The sequence below is a fragment of the Grampus griseus genome, assembly GCF_964374135.1.
Source record: "Grampus griseus genome assembly, chromosome: 1".
NCBI classification, from domain to species: Eukaryota; Metazoa; Chordata; class Mammalia; order Artiodactyla; family Delphinidae; genus Grampus; species Grampus griseus.
This window is the reverse complement of record NC_139017.1, coordinates 181,290,272-181,308,463: the sequence shown is the minus strand read 5'-3', so window position 1 is coordinate 181,308,463 and position 18,192 is coordinate 181,290,272. Positions and strand designations below refer to the sequence as shown.

Sequence of the window (18,192 nt, the reverse complement as noted above, 5' to 3'; positions counted from 1 at the left end):
TTCACACCAACTGCATCCCTGCTCAGAGCTCATAATAGGAATCAGAAGCCCTTCCTGGCAGCGCCGGGCAGGCACACGGAGAGACGGGCTCGGAGCCCGGGGCAGGGCAGCCGGCTGGGCAGACACCACAGCAGCAAGGACGACCTACAGAGCTGTGGCACGGCTGGAAAGCAGCCCTTCCAGACGGCAGAGCCCCCAAGACGGACCCAGGGCAACCCAACTCCGGGCCCACAGGAGCCCACCGGGGGAGAAATCCCAGGCGGGTGGGGGCTACGGAGGGGTCCGGCTCCCCATGCAGCCTCGCACCCTCCCAAGCCTGTCTCTCACTGCTCTGCTGCACAAGTCCCAACGTTCCGGATGCTCCCAAGCTGTGCACACGAGGAAGCCAAGCCCCATGCCATCACCTTGAGCATCCTGTGCCCTGGAGTGCCAGGAAGCTGAACAAGGCAGTTTTTCTCGGGCGTTGGGCTGTGCAGCTCAGGAGACAGCCAGCCTCTGCGTGACCAGTGCCCAAAGCTGGGGGTGAAGCTTCCAGGCCCCTCAGGTCACTGTGAGACCTGGCCATGGAACCCACATAGCACTGACCCATGCCTGGGTGGTCCCGCAAATCAGAACCAGGCTCAGACCTGAAGCAAAGCTGACAGCCCATCAGAAAATGGCAGACAAGGGGTTTCCGTAGCCCCGAAGGGAATTAATGTTTGTGTCCCCCTAAAATTCGTATGCGTACTCCTAAAATTCAACCACCGATGTGGCTGTATTTGGGGGTAGGGTAATTAAGGTTAAATGAAGTCATCAGGGTGGGGCCCTGATCAAACAGCATTTGTATCCTTATAAGAAGAGACATAAGATCTCCCTCTGTCTCTGTCTCTGTCTCCGTGGCCATAGGAGGAGATGGCAGCTCTTACCAGGAACCGAACTGGCTGGCACCATGATCCAGAACCGTGAGAAAACGAACTGCTGTTGTAGAAGCCGCCCCGCCTGTGGTACTTGTCGCAGCAGCCTGAGCTGACTATTGCACCTTCACTTCCAGTTTGCAAACGCCAAGGCCAGGGGACTCGTGGGTTCTAACAGAGCTGGGCTACAACTCCACTTCAACCTCCACTTCAACTTCCCTTCCACTTCAATGAGCAGGAGTTGGTCTAGCTGGGGGCCAGCTTGAGGCACCAAGCTCTTCAAGGGGAGTGGGGCCTTTACTTGAGCAGGAAACTGGACATTCTAGAAATCCACTGTCCTACAGGGTGGAGGGCCTGCTCCATCTGTGCAAGCGGCTCTCCACTCCTGGAGGTGCAGGTGGCAGCACCCGGGACCTGGGCACGGATTCAGGGCTGGAGCCCAGCAACAGGTGCGTATGAGTGCCATGGAGGAAGCGGCGGGGGGGGGCTTGGAGAGCTGATCTCCAAGGCGCCTTCGCTGGCAAGGCCCTGGTCTCAGAGCCCGGCACGCCGGCCTGCCCGAGCTGGTCAGCTGAGTGGCTGTACCTGGCAGGCCGGTGGGGTGAGGGCAAGCATGTCGGCAGCATGCCGAGCCCACCAGCCCACTCTGCTCCAGCCGCCAACCCCAGCCAGCGGCTTCGAGGGTTTTGTAATTACTGCCCTCGACGGGCTTGGCTTCTAGGTCCCAAGAGCCTCACACCATGTGGGGTCAGCAGCCACCTGCAGCCCTTCCTTCTAGGAAGCCCTCTGCTGGCGACAGGGCCAGGACGGTGGGACAGGAAGCGGGTGGCCCCCTGGCTTGGCCAGGAGGGGAAACTCCCCTGGGCCCTGCCCACTCCTGCCCCGCTCAGCAGCCCACGGTTTGCTACTCTGCCTGCGCGTCCTGCCCCCCGCGCCCACCCTCGGGCTGGGGCCTCCACGCTGCACGGGGACATGGTTCACCCGCAGCATGGATGCACTGCCCTGCCCACGAGCCAGGGGCTGGCACCGTCCCAACATCACAGGCTGCCCCCCGCCAACCGCCCCTGCTCCCATCTTGCTCTCCGCTTGGTTCTGCCAAGCTCACGGACTCTAAACACCCCCCCAGCCCCCGCCCGGCCGTCTGCCACTGCCCCACTTTGCCCTCGCTTCCCCGCTGGGCCTCTGCATCCAGCTGGGGTCTGGGCCGCTACCCCTGGCTTCCCCAGGTTGGGGTGTGACCCTCCCATCACCCATGGGCGCCGGCAACCTGCACTTCCGGGGGCCTGGTCTCAGGCACAGCCGTGCCCTCCCAGGGTGGTCCTCAGGCAGGGCTGGCCTTCCCACTCTCCGTTCGGACCCAGCGGCCCCTCGGGGGCAGGGAAGACACACTCCCTTTTAGAAGCTGCAGCCTGTTCCGGGGCTGGAGGGGACTGGAAGACATTCCCAGAACTGCATCTGTGGTTTGCAGGGATGAGCTCTGCAGACAAGCCTGGCGATCTCCGCCCCTCTGCTGCCTGCGGCTTTGGCACCCACGCCGCATGCTGTCAGCAAAGCCTCCAGGGACCCAGGCGGCCTCTCCTCCGAGGAGCCGGGGAACAACGGCCTGCAAGGCCCTGTGCAGCCCCTCACTGGGCCTGGGGGAGCGCCTGCCCCGAGGCCACACGGCGCACCTGTGGTAAAACCTCACAGGAAGGCAGGGGCGCGGAGACCCTCCCCGTGCTGTGGACCCAGTGGGGCCCACCTAACTCCAGGGGCAGGGCACTCGGGCAGGGGCAGCCGGTCGCCAGGGGGTGCGTGCTGACAGAAGAATCCTTCCCCCAGCGTCCATCCAAAAGCCCAACAGGCCTGAGGCCGAGGGGAGGAGGGGATGGGTGGAGAGCCCACGTCTTCCAGGTGGTCAGCCCGGGGCATCTCACAGGACCCTCTGCTCACTGAGCCAGTGACACCACGATGGATGTGGACAAGCAGCCACGTCCGAGGCCAGGGTCCGGAAGGGACCCCTGGGCCGGAGGCTCTCTGGGCCAGACGAGGAGGGTTTCCCGGCACCAAGTGTTCAAGGACCGGGAGCAGGTCTCTGCGGGTTTGCCTGGGGCGCCCTGCAAGATGGCGCAGAAAAGCCAAAACGTCACTCCCAGACACCCGCCCAGCACTGCTCTCGGTAGCCCCATTTCCCACAGTTTGGGGAAGGAAAGGGGCCATGGTGAGAAGCAGGCTGGCCCAGCCCTGGGCCTCACTCGGCCCTGCCCTTCCCACCTCAGAGCCTGGTGGGGGGGGTGGGCAAACCCAGGAGGGCACCCTGGCGATGGAGCGCCCCAGCATGCCTGGCTGCCTCTGCTTCTTTCTCTTGGGGCCAGGCTAGCCAAGGGCAGCCAGGGTGGGATGTGAGCCACTCAGGGGCCTCGGGGCTGATGGTAAAATCCTTCCTGCAAATTCTCACTTTACAAATTGAACTTTGGGGACTTCCCTGCTGGTGCAGTGTTGGGGACATGGGTTCGAGCCCTGGTCCGGGAAGATCCCACATGCCGCGGAGCAACTAGGCCCATGTGCCACAAATACTGAGCCTGCGCTCTAGAGCCCGTGAGCCACAACTGCTGAGCCCACAAGCCGCAACTACTGAGGCCCAGGCGCCTAGAGCCCGTGCTCCACAACAAGAGAAGCCACCACAATGAGAAGCCTGAGCACTGCAACTAGGAGTGGTCCCCGCTCGCCACAGCTGGAGAGGGCCCGCACGCAGCAACGAAGACCCAAAGCAGTCAAAAATAACAACAAAAAAAATTTAGAAAAAAAAAGAATTGAACCTTTTTGTGTTTTATTTCCAGAAGATCTTTTGCAAGGGAGGGATGCAAGAAGACTGTGCACTTCCTGTCCTCTTCCTGCCTCTGAGGCAACTTCGAAGAGTGTTTCAAGGCTCCCCTCATCTGTTTCAAGCACCCCCCCCCCAGCACTACCACCTTTAAAGACTTCCCAGATCCTTGGGGCCCCATGATGTGGCACCAGCCTGAGAGCTCCCAGCACAGAGGACCTTCCCACCCTGTACCGAGGAAGGACTGTCAACATCCCTGCGGGCACCTTCTCTACTCCTACCCTCCAGCATCTCTATAATCCTCACTCCAAGCTCTGAAGGCGGGGGTGCCCGGGCCTGTTCCCTGCCTGCCTGCAAAGACCCGAGAGAGCTCACCGCACCCCTCGCCTTGTCCAGAGGATCCCAGTAGGCCCCGGGGAGGGGTCCCGAGCAGCTGTGCTCCAGCTGTGCAGTCTGCCCTGCAAGCTGGCCTGTGTGGGGGAAGGGAGGGCTGGGGAGGGGCGCAGCTCCTACACTGACCTTCCCATAAATGTCTGCTGAGACCCTATGATAGTCTGGGCTCAGAGGGTGCCACTGTGAACCACGGACAAGGCCACCAGCTCCTCCCCACGCCCTGCACCCTGGGAGTCCTGCAGAAGTGGAGAAGGCCACACCTCCCAGAGGCAGGAAGTCCAGCAGCCTGGCAGGGGCCATGCAGTGCCCTCCACGGGCCCCCACCTGGAGCCCCTCATCCAGGATCTGAGGGGCTCGGCCGCCCTACCCACCCCAGACCAGTAGGTCAGGTGCACTGCAGCCGGGGTGGGTCCCTCGGCATCCGAAAGGGGCACATTTAGGGAGAAGGGCCGGCGCCCTTAGGGCAAACGCTTCTTGCTCTGCCTGGGAAGAAGGCACCAGGAGACCCCTATCTGCTCTGGAAGCTTTTCAGTAAAGCCCAGGCCCCCCACAAGGAAGGCAGCCCCCAACAGACCCAAGCGGACAAACCCACACCACTCCCAAGAGACCTGGGGACCGCCCTGCACATGTCAGCTCCCAGGAATTCCAGATATGCGGAATTCACCAACAAGCGTGCGTGGCTGTGCGTGGGTGCAGGGGATGCAGTGTACATTTCCCGCTGGGAGTTGCAGTCAAAAGAAAGAGAGTGACAGACCCAGGCCAAACACCAGCACTTCCAGCCAGGGGACGCAGGTAAGAGGCTGGTGCCCAAGGTGGCTCTCAACTGCGCCCTCTGGTGGGAGCGACCAGGAAGTGGGCGCCAGCACCCAAGAGAGCTGCAGACCTCCCGGGGCCCTGGGGCACACCAAGTGGTCTGGGTGTGCAGGGTTGGGGGTGGCAGGCAGGGAGTGCGGTGAGGTCCCAGCAGCCTCTTGACAGGCTGTGCAGGCCACGCCGGGGGCCCTGGGATCAGACCTTGAAAAGACCCTTTAAAATAAGCAAGCACCACAAATCACGACTTCTGGGGCCCCGAGCGCAGGCGCCTCCCAGGAAAGGCTCCGGGAGCGGCTCCAGCGCCCAGGAAAGGCTCCGGGAGGGGCTCCAGCGCCCAGGAAAGGCTCTGGGGAGGGGCTCCAGCGCCCAGGAAAGGCTCCGGGAGCGGCTCCAGCGCCCAGGAAAGGCTCCGGGAGGGGCTCCAGCGCCCAGGAAAGGCTCCGGGAGGGGCTCCAGCGCCCAGGAAAGGCTCCGGGAGGGGCTCCAGCGCCCAGGAAAGGCTCCGGGAGGGGCTCCCGCGCAGCGAAGGGGTGGGCTGGGTTGGGGGCCAGGGGCAAGGCTGGGGAGCACCCCTCCTGGGCTTCTGGAAGCCAGCAGCTCAATGCCACTCTTAAAGGCCACCATAATCCCTCCCAAAGCCCTGAAGGGCACCCTCCCCTGTGCGTGCTGTGTACCCGTTCTGGGAGCTCAGTGAAGGCCACCCTCGGGAGAACTAGGGGGGTCTAGGGAGACAGGAAGGTGTCTCAGCCCAGGCCCCTCACCAAGGAGCCAGCAGGGGAGGGGGCAGTGGGTACCACCCAGCCCACCCTGGATCAGCCTCCAGGGACACCCTTCTCCACGGAGAACCTGCCCCAGAGGAAGGGAGAATGAAGGGCACTTGGGGACCTGGGGGACCAGCAACTGGGGCTGCACCCTGCTGTATCTGTCCTGAAGAACATCACAACATTCCTGCATCTGTTTCCACTTTCCAGCCCAGAGAAACTTTACAGGCAGCTGCCTCGCTCCCTGAGCGGCGGCCCAGACATATGAGAGTGCCTGTGCCGGGGAGGGCCCCCCAGGGCTGGCGAGCCGCCCTGCCACATAGCAGCAGGGCCTGCAGGAGGGGCGCTGCTCAGAGCCCGCCGGGCCTGCTCGGGGCCTGCAGGGTGGAAAGAAGGGGCAGCCCCCGTAGCCGGGGAGAGGGCTGGCCCGCGAGGGTGGCCGCTGGCCCAGCCCCCAGAGAACGGTCCCCACATGGCCTCCCAGACAGAGCGGCAGGCGGGGGGGGGAGCCCTGTGCCCAGGGGACCTGTGTCCCTGCCGACGGACGACCACAGCTCCTGCTGCATAGGGCCCTGGAGAGGATGGCGGCCCAGGGGCTCCCGCCCGTCACAGAAGGCCCCCGGGGAAGTGGCCAGATTCAGCTGTGGCTACAGAGAGGGTGCAGCCCAGGTCGCAGGGCCCAGGGTCCCAGGGTCCAGCCTCCATGGAGAGCACCAGGCCCAGGACACGCCCTTTCACCGCCTGGGCCCCAGCAACCTGGCGTGAGTGGTGCTGGCCAGGGCCCACGATGGGTGGCAAGGGCCCCTCGGCCTCCCACGCTCAGCAGGACGGAGGCAACTGTAACGGCGGCTGCTCTGAGCAGACAGGCCCCACGGGGCCCCACCAGGCCTCTCAGCCCAGGAGTGCAGGGGCCCCGGGCCCCTCCCAGACCTGGGCACCCCCAGAAGGGCCCGGGGATGGCTGAGGCCAGGAGCCCCGGCAGGGAGGTGGCACCGGGCCCAGGAGGCTGCAGGGGTGCTTACCCAGGCAGGTCCTGCCGTCCGCGTGGAGCCGGAAGCCGGGCTTGCACTCACAGAGGTAGGAGCCTGGCGTGTTCACACACCTGTGCTGGCAGCCGCCGTTGTGCACCTGGCACTCGTCCACGTCTGCATGGGGACACGGGGCCGGGGGTCAACAGCCAGAACCCACCCAGGCCACCCCCTCCCCCCCGCTCTGCACTAGCCCCGGGGAGCCCAGCCTGGCCCCCCTCTCTCAGGACACTGCCCCCGCCCAGGTGTTGGGGCCCAGACCTGGGACCCTCCTTCTCAGGCCACGCTGCCTGCAACAGTGCCGAGCCCCTCACCGGCCTGCCGGAGCGGAGTGGAGACGAGGCAGGCCTGTCTCCAGCGTCTGACGGCCCCTGGGAGGAAGAGCCACCACCTCTGGGGAGCAGTGGGGGTCGGCCAGATCTCGGGGGACAAGCTCAGGTGGGAGGGCGCAGATCCTAGCGCCTTTCAAGGCTGAACCCAGAGCACATGCTCTTTTCCAAACTCCAAATCCAGAAATGCTCTCAGGGCAGGGCTAGCTGCTCCTCGGGGGGCCCACAAGCCCAGAAGAAACTGGTAACTCGGGAGATGCCCCTGCCCAGGCCTCGGGGTGGGGGAGGCTGAGTGAGGGTAGGATGGGGGGTATGCTCTGTGTTGAACAGTGTCCCCCAAATTCATGTCCATCCACAGCCTCAGGGTGTGACCTTATCTGCAAGCAGGGTCTCTGAGACGTAATTAGTTAAGGACTGAGATCAGGTCATACTGGAGCAGGGTGGCCCCCCCATTTGGGGACACACAGGGGTCCTGGAGACACACAGGGAGACAGAGATTGGAGGGAGGCGGCCACAGCCTAGGAAGTCAGGAGCCCCCAGGAGCTGGACGAGGCAGGAGGGACCCTCCCCCGGGTTTCCGAGGGAGCACGGCCCCGCCGACACTTTGGCCTCTGACTTCCAGCTTCCGGAGCATGAGAGATAAATGTCTGTTGCTACAGCCACCTGGTCTGTGGTATCTGTTTCGGCAGCTCCAGGAAACCAGTGCAGGTGGTCAGCCTGGGGTCCCTGTGCCAGCGACTCAGGAGGCCAGCACAGCGGACATCCCCAGGGCAGGACCGAGTGGAGGTCCCGGGCACTCCCCTTCCAAGACCCCTCACACCTGAAACCACCCACCACCGCGCAGGGGCCTGTGCTCGCCTGCCCCTTCTGACGGCACTGTGCCGCAGGCCATAGGAAAGCGCTGGCCGGAAGCAGACAGGGCTGGCCCAAAGGCCCGGGACCACCCCACTAGCTGAGCTGGAAGCTGGAGGGTGAGAAAGACCCTCCCAGGAGTGGAGGCCCAGGGGCTGCACCCCAAAGCACCGGGCCCTATGGCCTGGCCTGGGTCACCCCGGCAGAAACGCAGAGATGCCAAGACCCTTCCGGCTGCCCCTCCCCCTCCGCCCTCCCTCCAGGCCCACGTCCACCACCCTGGACCTCAGGGGAGGCCAGGCAGGAAGGCAGGAGGCAACAGGCTGCCTCAGGTACCTGTGTGCGAGGCTGACGTCAGGAGGGACCCAACTGCCCGGGAGACACGGAGAGACGGAGGGCAGAGGCCGCTGCTCGGGCAGCACAGAACCGAGCGGCCCTGGGCATGGGGACACGAGCCCACGCCTGGTCCTCAGCCGGTCCACACCCCTCAGACGCCAGCCTCACCAACAGGGCAGTCAGCTTCCCAGACCAGGAAAAGGGGAGACAGACACACAGACGTGCTCCGCTCCCGAGCGTCTAAGAGACAAGCATCTGGGGCACCTCTGCCCTGGCAGCAGAGGCCCCGACTGCGGGCCGAGCTCGCAGGAGGCCACAGTCAGCTCAAAGTGCGGGTGGAAGATTCCACTCTGCCTGGCTCCACTGGGAGAAAGTTTAGTGACTTCAGGGGCAGGTCTGCAGCTGTGTGGAAACCTGGCTTGTTCCCAGGGGCTGTGCGGAGCTGAGGTTCCTCTAATTCTGCTTAATAGTCCCGAGGGTCCACGCTATTTGCTGCAACTCCACTGTCCAGCTCTCACCTGCCGTCCCCACGAAACTGCCCGCCTTCGAGGCTCCCGTCCTAAAGCCCCAGCCATCCGAGCACACCTTTGAAGGGCAGCGAAGGCGGCACGGCGGCCAGGCTCCTCCTGGAGTGTCCCCAGAGCCTGCCTGCCAGCTGTGCTTCCCACGGACAGAAATCCTGACTCCAGTCCACACCCTGAGCACGTGCCTGGCCCTCCAGGAATGACCCAAGACGAACCCAGGAGGCCAGGGCCTCTGCTCCACGCACAAGCCAATCCACCCTGGGGAGACCCCCCAGAGTGCCCCCCCAAGCCCCGAGGCTGCCTCAGAGAGGAGATGAGACCAAGAGAACCCCTCCTTGGAACACGGTGACCTGAGGGGGCTTCCTCGGAACGACACCAGGATGACTGGCAGGGGGAGGGTTGAAGGCAAAGGGTTAACGGCCCTCAACAGAGCCCCGAAGAGTCTTGGGGAACAAAGGGACCCAGGGCATGGGGAGAGGTCTCAGGACCCAGGGCCCTCCTGCGGGAGAGTCAGCTGGGTGATGTGGAAGACAGTAGGCAGACCCACACCCGCTGGGCACGGCAGGACGGGCCATCCGAGGGGGCTCAGAAAGGAGACCCCATCCCCTCTGAGCTCAGATCCCTCTCTCTGCGACCCCTTCAAGGGTCCTTGAAAAGTAAAGTGACCGCACGGAGCACAGCGCTGGGCATACAGTAGGGGCTTAGCGAGGCTCGGGGGAAGAAGCGCCACGTGTGCCGTCCGAGGGGGCGGGTGGACGGACTGAGTCGCGGTGTGTCTCGAGTGGCCTCGCCGGGCAGGCAGGTAAAGCCACAAGAGGAGGACAGAGGGGCCGTCGTTCCCAGACGTGGCCCCAGAGGCAGGCGCGGAGAAGGCACACCAGCGGGGATGCTGGCTTTCAAACCGGCTCTCACTGGTCACCCCAGACACTGGCCTCAGAGAGCAGCTGACCGCAGAGGCACTGCACCCCGAAGCCCTCGGGCACCTGGCCGGGGGGCGAGCCCGCCCCGGGGGCTGTGTCCTTGAGCAGGACACATGGGGAGCCCGGCAGCCTGTGGGCCACAAAGACACCAAACTGATGGACACTCTGGGAAAGAAGGTGGGGGTTGGGCAGGGGCAGGCCGCCATCGTTAGGGCCCTTCCAGCAACAGCCCTGACCGCGGGGCCCTCTCCACCATCCCACCCACGTGACCACGCTCTTACCGTCCTCCTGCTGCGAGGACGGGACATTTAGCCCCAAGAGGTGCTCCCGGGCTCTGCCTAAATCACATGGGCCAGCCCCTCGGCCCCAGGAGCCCTCCCCTCCCCCAAAGGTGCACCGACAGTGACAGGGACCGTGGCCAGCAGCAAGGTGGGAGGCCACGAGGCCCAGCCAGCGCTCCCCCTGTCCAGGGTTTGCTGTCAGCCCGTCTGAATATCTGGACCCAGCAGGGCAGCTCAAGGCTGAAGGATCTGAGGCCTCCCCCTTCACCTCCCTGCTCATGGGCGGGCAGGGCATTTGGGCAGACGCACTCCTGCTGGGGTCCCTCCAGCTCTGAGATCGAGGCCCCTTCATAGAGATGACTTACACTCAGAAAGCAAGGCAGGACGGAGTTACCGAAAGCCTGCCGGCCCCACTCCCAAGGCGGGCCACGTGGTGGCAGAACAGAGCTGTTCTCAGCCACCTCCGATGACCCACAGCCGCTGACCCTGTGACCGTGACTGTGGGCATGCTGTGACTCGAGGAGCACAGGCTCAGCTCTTTGAGGGTGTGGGCAGCTGGATAATGGCCCCTCAAAGAGGCCCACATGCTAATCCCTGGAACCCTACACAACAAAAGGGACTTTGCAGGTGAGATGGGAGATTATCCAGGTGGGTCCAACGTCAGCACACAGGCCTTACAAATAAGAGACAGGAAGGAAGGAGGGCCCAATGCAATGGAATACTACTCAGCCATAAAAAAATAAAATAATGCCATTTATAGCAAGAGGGATGGACCTAGAGATTATCATACTAAGAGAAGTAAGTCAGAGAAAGACAAATACCATATGATATCACTTATATGTCGCTTCTATGTAACAGAACTTATATGTTCTGTTACAAAACAGAAACAGACTCACAGACACAGAAAACAAACTTATGGTTACCAAAGGGGCAAGGCGGGGGGGGATAAATTAGGAGTTTGGGATTAGCAGATACATGCTCCCATATAGAAAATAGGTAAACAAAAAGGACCTACTGTAATAGCACAGGGAACTATATTCACTATCTCGTAATAACCTATAATGGAAAAGAATCTGAAAAATAATATATATATACATGTATAATCGAATCACTTTGCTGTATACCTGAAACATCGTAAATCAACTATACTTCGGTAATAAATAAAATTATCTACAGCCACGAAAAAGAAAAAGATGCTGCACTGCTGGCTTTGAAGATGGAGGGCGGGGCCACAGCCAGGGATGCAGGCGCCTCTAGAAGCTGGAAGAGGCAGGGAACAGATGCTCCCCGGAGCCTCCAGGAGGGACCAGCTCTGCCAGCACCTTCACGTTCACCCTTCTCAGACTTCTGACCTCCAGAACTGTAAGGTACCAGACCTGGGTGATTTTAAGCCACCAGGTTGGGGTAATGTGTCCCAGCAGCCATGGGAAATGAACACAGAGTGAATGACTATCTTAGCAGCCTCTCCAGAGTCACGGAGGCTCAGACCGCCCAAGCTGGAAATCCAGGTTCCCGAAAGTCCGCTCTGCCCAGCCTGGCCTCCTGACACCCGCAGTGAGGGCCACTGTGCTCCCTGAGGGGCTGGCGGCAGTCCCCTGGGTCCCGCGATGCAGGCCTGCCCTCACCACCATGCCGCGCCGCCTCTACCTGGTGACCCCGGCAGTGGGACCGCTGCCCTGAGACCCCGGCCGAGCATTGGCCCCTTGGACTCTGAAACTACAGCAGAAAACGTACGGTCATCTGGTCTCCTTGGAGACATCGGCCCTGCTCAGCCATCCTCTGGGCCAGTCTGTGCCATTCTCCATGCCAGAGGGCACACAGCCGGCTCTCCCGGACAGGACGGAGGGGGGCTGGTCCCCAAGGTGGCGCGGGCACCGCCAGCTGAAAGGGAGCTTGGAGGCTGTCTCCAGAGAGTCAGGGGCCGACACCCAGCCTGGGGTAAAGACGCTCCGCCCCGTGCAGCTCCCACCGGCACCGGGGCACTGTCTGAGCGCCCAGGGCTCTGAAGCCTTGAGACTACCTCTGGGCTACAGCGCTCTGGCCGGTGGGAGCAGGCAGGCCACGAGCAGGGCTATTTTAAGGAACAGCCAGGCCGGGGTTCAGCAGGACAGCCCCTGGGGTCTCACTGCTACCCTCAGCTCAGATGTGTGGCTGGGGATTTGGCGACCCGGTGACGAGGACTGTGGCACACGCTGGCACGCAGGGACACATCACTGTGCAGACACAGGGCCGGCTCCCCTGGGAGCCCGCTGGACTTTCGGTGTCTGCTGAGCTGGGTGATGGTGACAGTGCCTCGGGGTGCCCATCATGACGCTGCTGGGAACCCAGGAGACCACTTGCCCCTGCGGAGACCACCTCAAGTAAGCCCCTTCTGGTATCTCAGCCACACTTACAGGAAAATCTAAGCCCCCTGGGATCCTGCCAGAAAGCGCCCCTCAGTGGTTACCAAGTTCGGAGTCCTGCTTCCCCCCAAACGTGCCGCAAGGTCCTCACCCTGGAGAGCGCATCCCGTTATCCACAGGCCCTTCTCCTGGTCCCTCCACGAGCCCAAGCAGTTCTCAGAACAGAGTGGGGGCTCCCGGCTCCCAAAGCCCAGCCCTGCCCAGCCCCACCCAGCACCAGGCCCTTGGATGTCACACAGTTTCACAGCATTTAGTGCCACCAGCGGTGGAGTGACAGTGTCGCTTTGCCTGAGCCGCGCAGTGGGAGGACTGCTTCCCCTGTGGGGATGGGGTCTGGGCCCCTGCTGGCCGAGTGACAAAGCTAGGGGAAGCAGGGGTCTCTGTCACAGTCCAGCCCTGCAGCTCAGTGACCTGTGTGTCCTCTGGCAGAGACTGGCACAGACCGGCCCAGAGGACAGCTGAGCGGGGCTGACATCTCCAAGGAGACCAGATGCCCCGTACAGAGCCACACTCAGGGGCCAGTGAGGGCCTGGAGCGGAGCCCAATCCTGGCCCCGCTTTTCTTTAAAAGAGCCCCGCTCTGGACCTGCCTGGTCCTGCTGGCCAGATGGCCGTGGCCCAGGTACAGTCCTGAGGCTTCAGAGCCCCGGCGCAGGTGGCAGGTGTGGTGGCCAGGCCTCAGGCTGCACGGGGAGACGCAGCCTTGCCCCAGGCTGGGTGTCCTTCAGAGCATCTCAAGTGATGACTCACTGCACACCACACCCCCCCTCGCATCTGAGGTTGCCAGACTGCAAACTCCATGGACCCCACGGACACTCCCAGGAGCTCCTGCAGGAGGCTGGCCCAGCATGGGTACCACATCTGAACTGCAGGGAGAGGCAGGATGGACCAGGACAGGGGTGCAGCCGCTTCCCGTGGGCTGCTGACCCTGCATGCTCCCAGCTGATCCTGCAGCCCACTGGGCTGACCATGCTCCCAAGCCTTGGGGTGAGGTGACACCTGCCACACCCACACACACTCCCCCAAGGGGCCTAGGCTCTGAGCACCCTGGAAAGGGAAACCCAAGGGCCTCTCTCTTGAGCCTACCCTACTCTCCTGCTTAACCTCCAGAGCTGCCAGCGCCATGGGGGAGTGCAGCCCCTGTGCCCACCAGCAAAGGCAGGGAGATGTTTCTCCTCCCTCTGGTCAAGAGACCGATCTGCTGTCAGCTGCCCCCGCAGCCAGGCCAGAGAGGGGACAGGAATGTCGGAAGACTCAGGACACAGGGGGCCCTGTCCCAGCCCCATTCCCTCCAGCCGCGCTGTCAGCCGCCCCGGGGCGCAAACTTTAAAGAGGAAACAAAAGCAGTGCCCTGGGATCAGAGCGGGTCCCGCCCGCCCGCGCAGAGCCCGCCGCGCCCACCTGGCCTCCGGTCAGCTGCGCTCACGGGGTAGCCGGCCTGGCCCAGGTGGCACGGGTAGCAGCCCCTCCACAGGTAGCGGTAGTGCGTGCCCGCGACGCGCGCCAGGCCCCCCAGCAGCCCGAGGCACCAGAGCGCCGCCAACCCGCCGCGGCCCCGGGGCGCCTCCATGGCCAGTCCGCTCCCTCGCGGCGCCGGACGGCACGCGCCCCCGGCTCTCCGCTCCCCGCGCCGCTCCGCGGGCGCCTCTGCTGCCGCTGGAGCCGCTGTGGGCCGGCGCGCCCCGCCCCTCGCCTTTCTGTTCCCGGCTTTCCCTCCGCCCCCCGCCCCTCGCAGGTAAAGGCCAAATCCCCGCTGTGCCAGGCCCCGCCCCGCTCCGCTCCCGCCCAACGGGCCTCGCCGGTCCCCCAGCGCACCGCCCACCCGCCCCGCGCATTCCTACGCGCTCGCTCACGCACCCGGACACACACCCTGACCCATCCACAAGCGCACGCAGCCCCACGTGGACACGCGGACACGTGCACTGGCAGACCCATGTGTGCAACATGCACACAAGACACACAGAAGCCTGCACTGACGTGCACAGGCACACACATGCACACAGGCGCTCGCACGGACCGCGTCCCTGCAACAACACGTGAAAGAACCCAAAGCACAGATGGAGGCCACCTGGCGAGGCCCGGGGCCCTGCAGAGGCAGCTTGATGGGGTTGAGCTCGCAAAGTTTGGGGAGAGTGGGGCACGGAGGCACTGAGGCCACACAACCGTAGTGGAAACCCTGGGGGTGTAGACTCCTGCAGCCCCCAAGCCCAGTGTCCAGCACCCGGTACTGCCATGCCCTCCACTGGACCAGGGCCGGTACCAGAGGGAGCCTGGGCAAGGGGGCCACTGCACCCCTACAGCAGATAGGGCAGGGCCTGAGCCCCAGGTGTCAGGCTGCACCAGAGCCCTGGACCCCTCTTCGCTCGGGGGCACGGCCTGAGGTCCCAGATGTGTCTGAAGCAGCCCTGCCCAAGTTTGGTGGGGTCACAGCGGCTGTGCAGCCAAGCGCCCTGTGCCTTCGGGCCTGACGGGAGCTTGGCCCCCAGCTCCTCTTCTCGGCCAGCCCTGTGCTGACCCCCGATGGCTCCCCCATGGCACCCCGCCTAACCCAGCCCTCCATCTCCCCAGACAGTGTTCGCTATCATTCTGCGCAGCCCACCTGTGGGCAGGGTTCACGGTGGCGACCTCGAGCTCACGGGAGAGAGGCACCATCTCTCCTTGTCGGGTCCTGTCTGCAGCCCAGAAGCAGCTCATCCCCCACCCACCAGATGCCCGGCAGTGCAGAAATGGGCCTGCCCGCCTGCCCAGGCCTCCTGGGTGAGCTTCTCTCCTGCCCTCCCCCTGGGCAGCACCGCAGCCCGTGGGCCCCAGACTGTCACCCAGGGGAGCCTCCATAAATCCCCTGGTAGACACACTGCTGGGTGGCCGTTTGAGCTGTGCCTCCCACGCAGGCCAGCACTGTTTATGCTGCAACGTGCACCTCAGTCGCCTGCCGAGGATGCTAACAGAAACATGCCTGTGCAGCCACCAGCCAGGCTGCAGGGGGCAGGGGGCGTGGAGACAAGCCCTGTCCCTCAGGGAAGTGCAGAGGGACACCAGAGGGAAACACTGACTCAGAGATCACCCTCACCAACGGACAACAGGGCCTGGACTCCCACGTCAGCACCCGCCCTGGGGGACAGTCTCCCAGAAGTGGCCCCTTGAGGTGTGGGCTGAGAGTAAAACACCGCTTTCTTGGTATGAATATGAAAAGGTGAACTAGCTCCCTAATCCTTTTTATGGCTCTCGTGTGTAGCTCCACTTTTCTTTCTACGGGACAAGGCAGGTCAACCCCTTGCCCAGCCCCAGCTCTGCTAGTAAGGGGCGGTGCTGTGTGGCCTCGACGGAGCCAGGAACCTCTCTGTGCCTAAGTCTGTAACGCAGGGTGGTCAGCACAGACCTGCCTTGTATGGGGACTGTGAGACAGTGAGGAGAGTGCTTCACTGGGAGTCACTAAGAGTCGGCAGCCAGGTCTGCACGCCCGACCCCCTGCCCGGCCCTACGCCCAGGCAGACACCCCCAGGCCGAGCAGCGGGACCCAGGGCAACGTCCAGAGCAGAGTGTCGCAGGGCCAGTGCGCTGGAACCCTGCTCCGTGGCGGATGCAGCCAGGCTGGCCTGGGAAGGGTCAGGGGACCCAAGGACTGTCCCTATCCCTCAAGAGCTGCCACCCTGGTACCCCTCGACCCTCCCCAACCCTAGCACCCACACGCCGGCCGGGGATCACTCCTCTGGCTTCTCGTCCCAGCCCGGGGATGCCACCACCCTATTATACCCACCTGGACTCCAACTCACATCCTGGCCTGATGCTGGCAGGGGAAGGGGGGCCGTGCACCGCCTCAGCCTTCCTGGGGCAGGGATGGGCTGCTTCAGACCCCGTCTCCAGCACACGGCAAGGGGGCACGGGCTGGAGAAGAGCAGAGTGGTCTGGGGGCAGCAGACGTGGGGCCCAGCCCACCGAAGAGCTGGGTGACACAGACACGTCCCAGGCCCCCACTGGTCTCAGTATCCTCATCTGTACAGTGGGCAGGGGGCCGGAGGAGAGCAGCTCAGGGGCCCGCGGGCCTGCAGCTGTGCAATACACATGACATGGGGAGGAAAAACGGGGCCAGGTATGTCCCCTGCCGTGTGTCCACAGGGGCCAGGAAGGAGGAAATCGGCCAGTCAAAAAGCCAGTTGAGTGTCCAGGGGCAGCTCCTGAAGCACAGGGAGGCTTCTCAGATGCTTCTCCACCTCAAATCTGGGTGAAGAAAACACTGACTTTTCTGCCCTGGAAGCCGTCAAGAGCTACGTGAGGCCCGGGGCGTGCCCTCAGCGCCCTTCCTCAGGCGCTGACCGGCCAGCAGGGGGCTGCTGCTGGCCCTCCCGCCTCCTTCCACCTCTCCTTTGTGTCCCTCCCAGACACGCCTGTAATTAAACCCTCTTTCTGCCCAGAAGGGAACCCACCAGCCAGGCGTCCTCCTCTGGCATCCCTGGGCCCTGCCCTTGGCACACGGGGGCCCGGACGTTCTCGTACAGTCCTTTTCCAGAGGAGAAATGACCTGCCCAAGGTCACGCAGGACAGGGGGCCACGGACGGGGGCCAGGTCTGACCTAAATCCTGTCCGCGTTGCGCACCCTCCTCCAGGCTCCTGGAGACACGACCTCAGCAGGTGCCCAATGGCTCCCTGTTGGGAGGCAGCCAGTGGGTTCTGAGCCGCGGGGAGCAGAGGCCGAGCAGTTGGAGGTGCACCTGAGTCATCGGGCCACCACGGGGTTTCTCCTGCTCTTCCACTGCCCCTCGCCACAGGGGCCCCGGACTGCCGGCCAGAACCCAGCGCTGGGCTCCTCCAGGCCAGGCCACCAAAGGGCTCCCAGTATCAGAGCTGGACCCTGGGCAAAGCGTTTCTAGCGGGTACTGGCTCCAGATCCCAGCTCTTCCACCCGTCTCTGGGTGGCCTGGCCCACCCAGAGCCCCAGCTTCCACAGCAGCCAAGATGCCCACCCTTCCTCCCGCCTGCGAACGGTGAGCTCCTATGCATCTGTCGAGGGCCAACTCAGAGGTGCCCTTCTCTGCAAAGCTCCCCAGCCCGCTCACTCCCAGAGCCAGCCTCCGCCGCCTCTGCGTTCCCCCCGCTGCCAGCCCATCCCTCCTTCACACTTCAGCCTTCACTCACTCACTCCCTTCATTCCGCGAGGACCTGTGTGCCCACTCTGGGCAGGACATGGTCCTGAGAAACAGTGATGTCTCCCCACCCAGCTGAGAGCCACGTTCAGGTCCCCAGAGCCCGAGACAGCTTGTGATACGGATGAGCTTGGGCGGTACCTCCCTTAAGGACCGGGGGTTGGGGGGAGATGGCTTTGGGCCTCCATCCCCACGAGGCTGGGCGTGGGGACTCTGGCACAGCCGTGATGGCAGCAGGCCACCAAGCGCAGAATGCCACCAGCAGCTCAGACAGAGCCTCCTCGGTGCCACCGCGCACATCCAGGCCCGCGGCTGTGGTCTGGAAGCTGTTTGGGAAATGCTTTCCCGATGCGGAGACTCGGGCTGGGTGTCTCTGCCCGGTGGAATGTCTGTGTGTCAGCAGAAGGAGCTGACCCTCCACCCGCCGGGCCGGCTCCAGCTTTCCTCTCCAAGCTGGGTGGCCACCGAGCTCCTTTGCCAGGGCCCTGGCTGGGGCGAGGGCCCCCTGCTGCCCCCCCTACAATGCCACGGCTCCCGAGGCCCATGGCCCTGGGGCTTTAGGGGCAGAACTGCCGTGTTCCTGGGGCTGGCGGGAAGCAGGACGAGACCAAGCTTCCTCCCCTCCCCGAACCGTGCGGTATATCTGTCCCTTGGTGCTCACGGACACTTCCTCCGTGAAGCCCTCCGTGAGGCCTCTCGAGGCCCCGCCTCACCCTG

At 63.8% G+C, this 18,192-nt stretch overlaps 1 protein-coding gene across 1 annotated transcript in view; it reads right to left on the bottom strand.

The window, feature by feature from the left end:
• The window catches only part of MEGF6 (multiple EGF like domains 6), a gene marked incomplete at both ends in the record, with an annotated part of 100,731 nt that overhangs the window by 24,470 nt on the left and 58,069 nt on the right, over positions 1 to 18,192 (bottom strand). Inside the window, one exon of the mRNA XM_082677445.1 lies at positions 6,686 to 6,808. Within this exon, the coding sequence (XP_082533571.1) occupies positions 6,686 to 6,808 (123 nt within the window). The remainder of the gene's footprint in view (positions 1 to 6,685; positions 6,809 to 18,192) is intronic.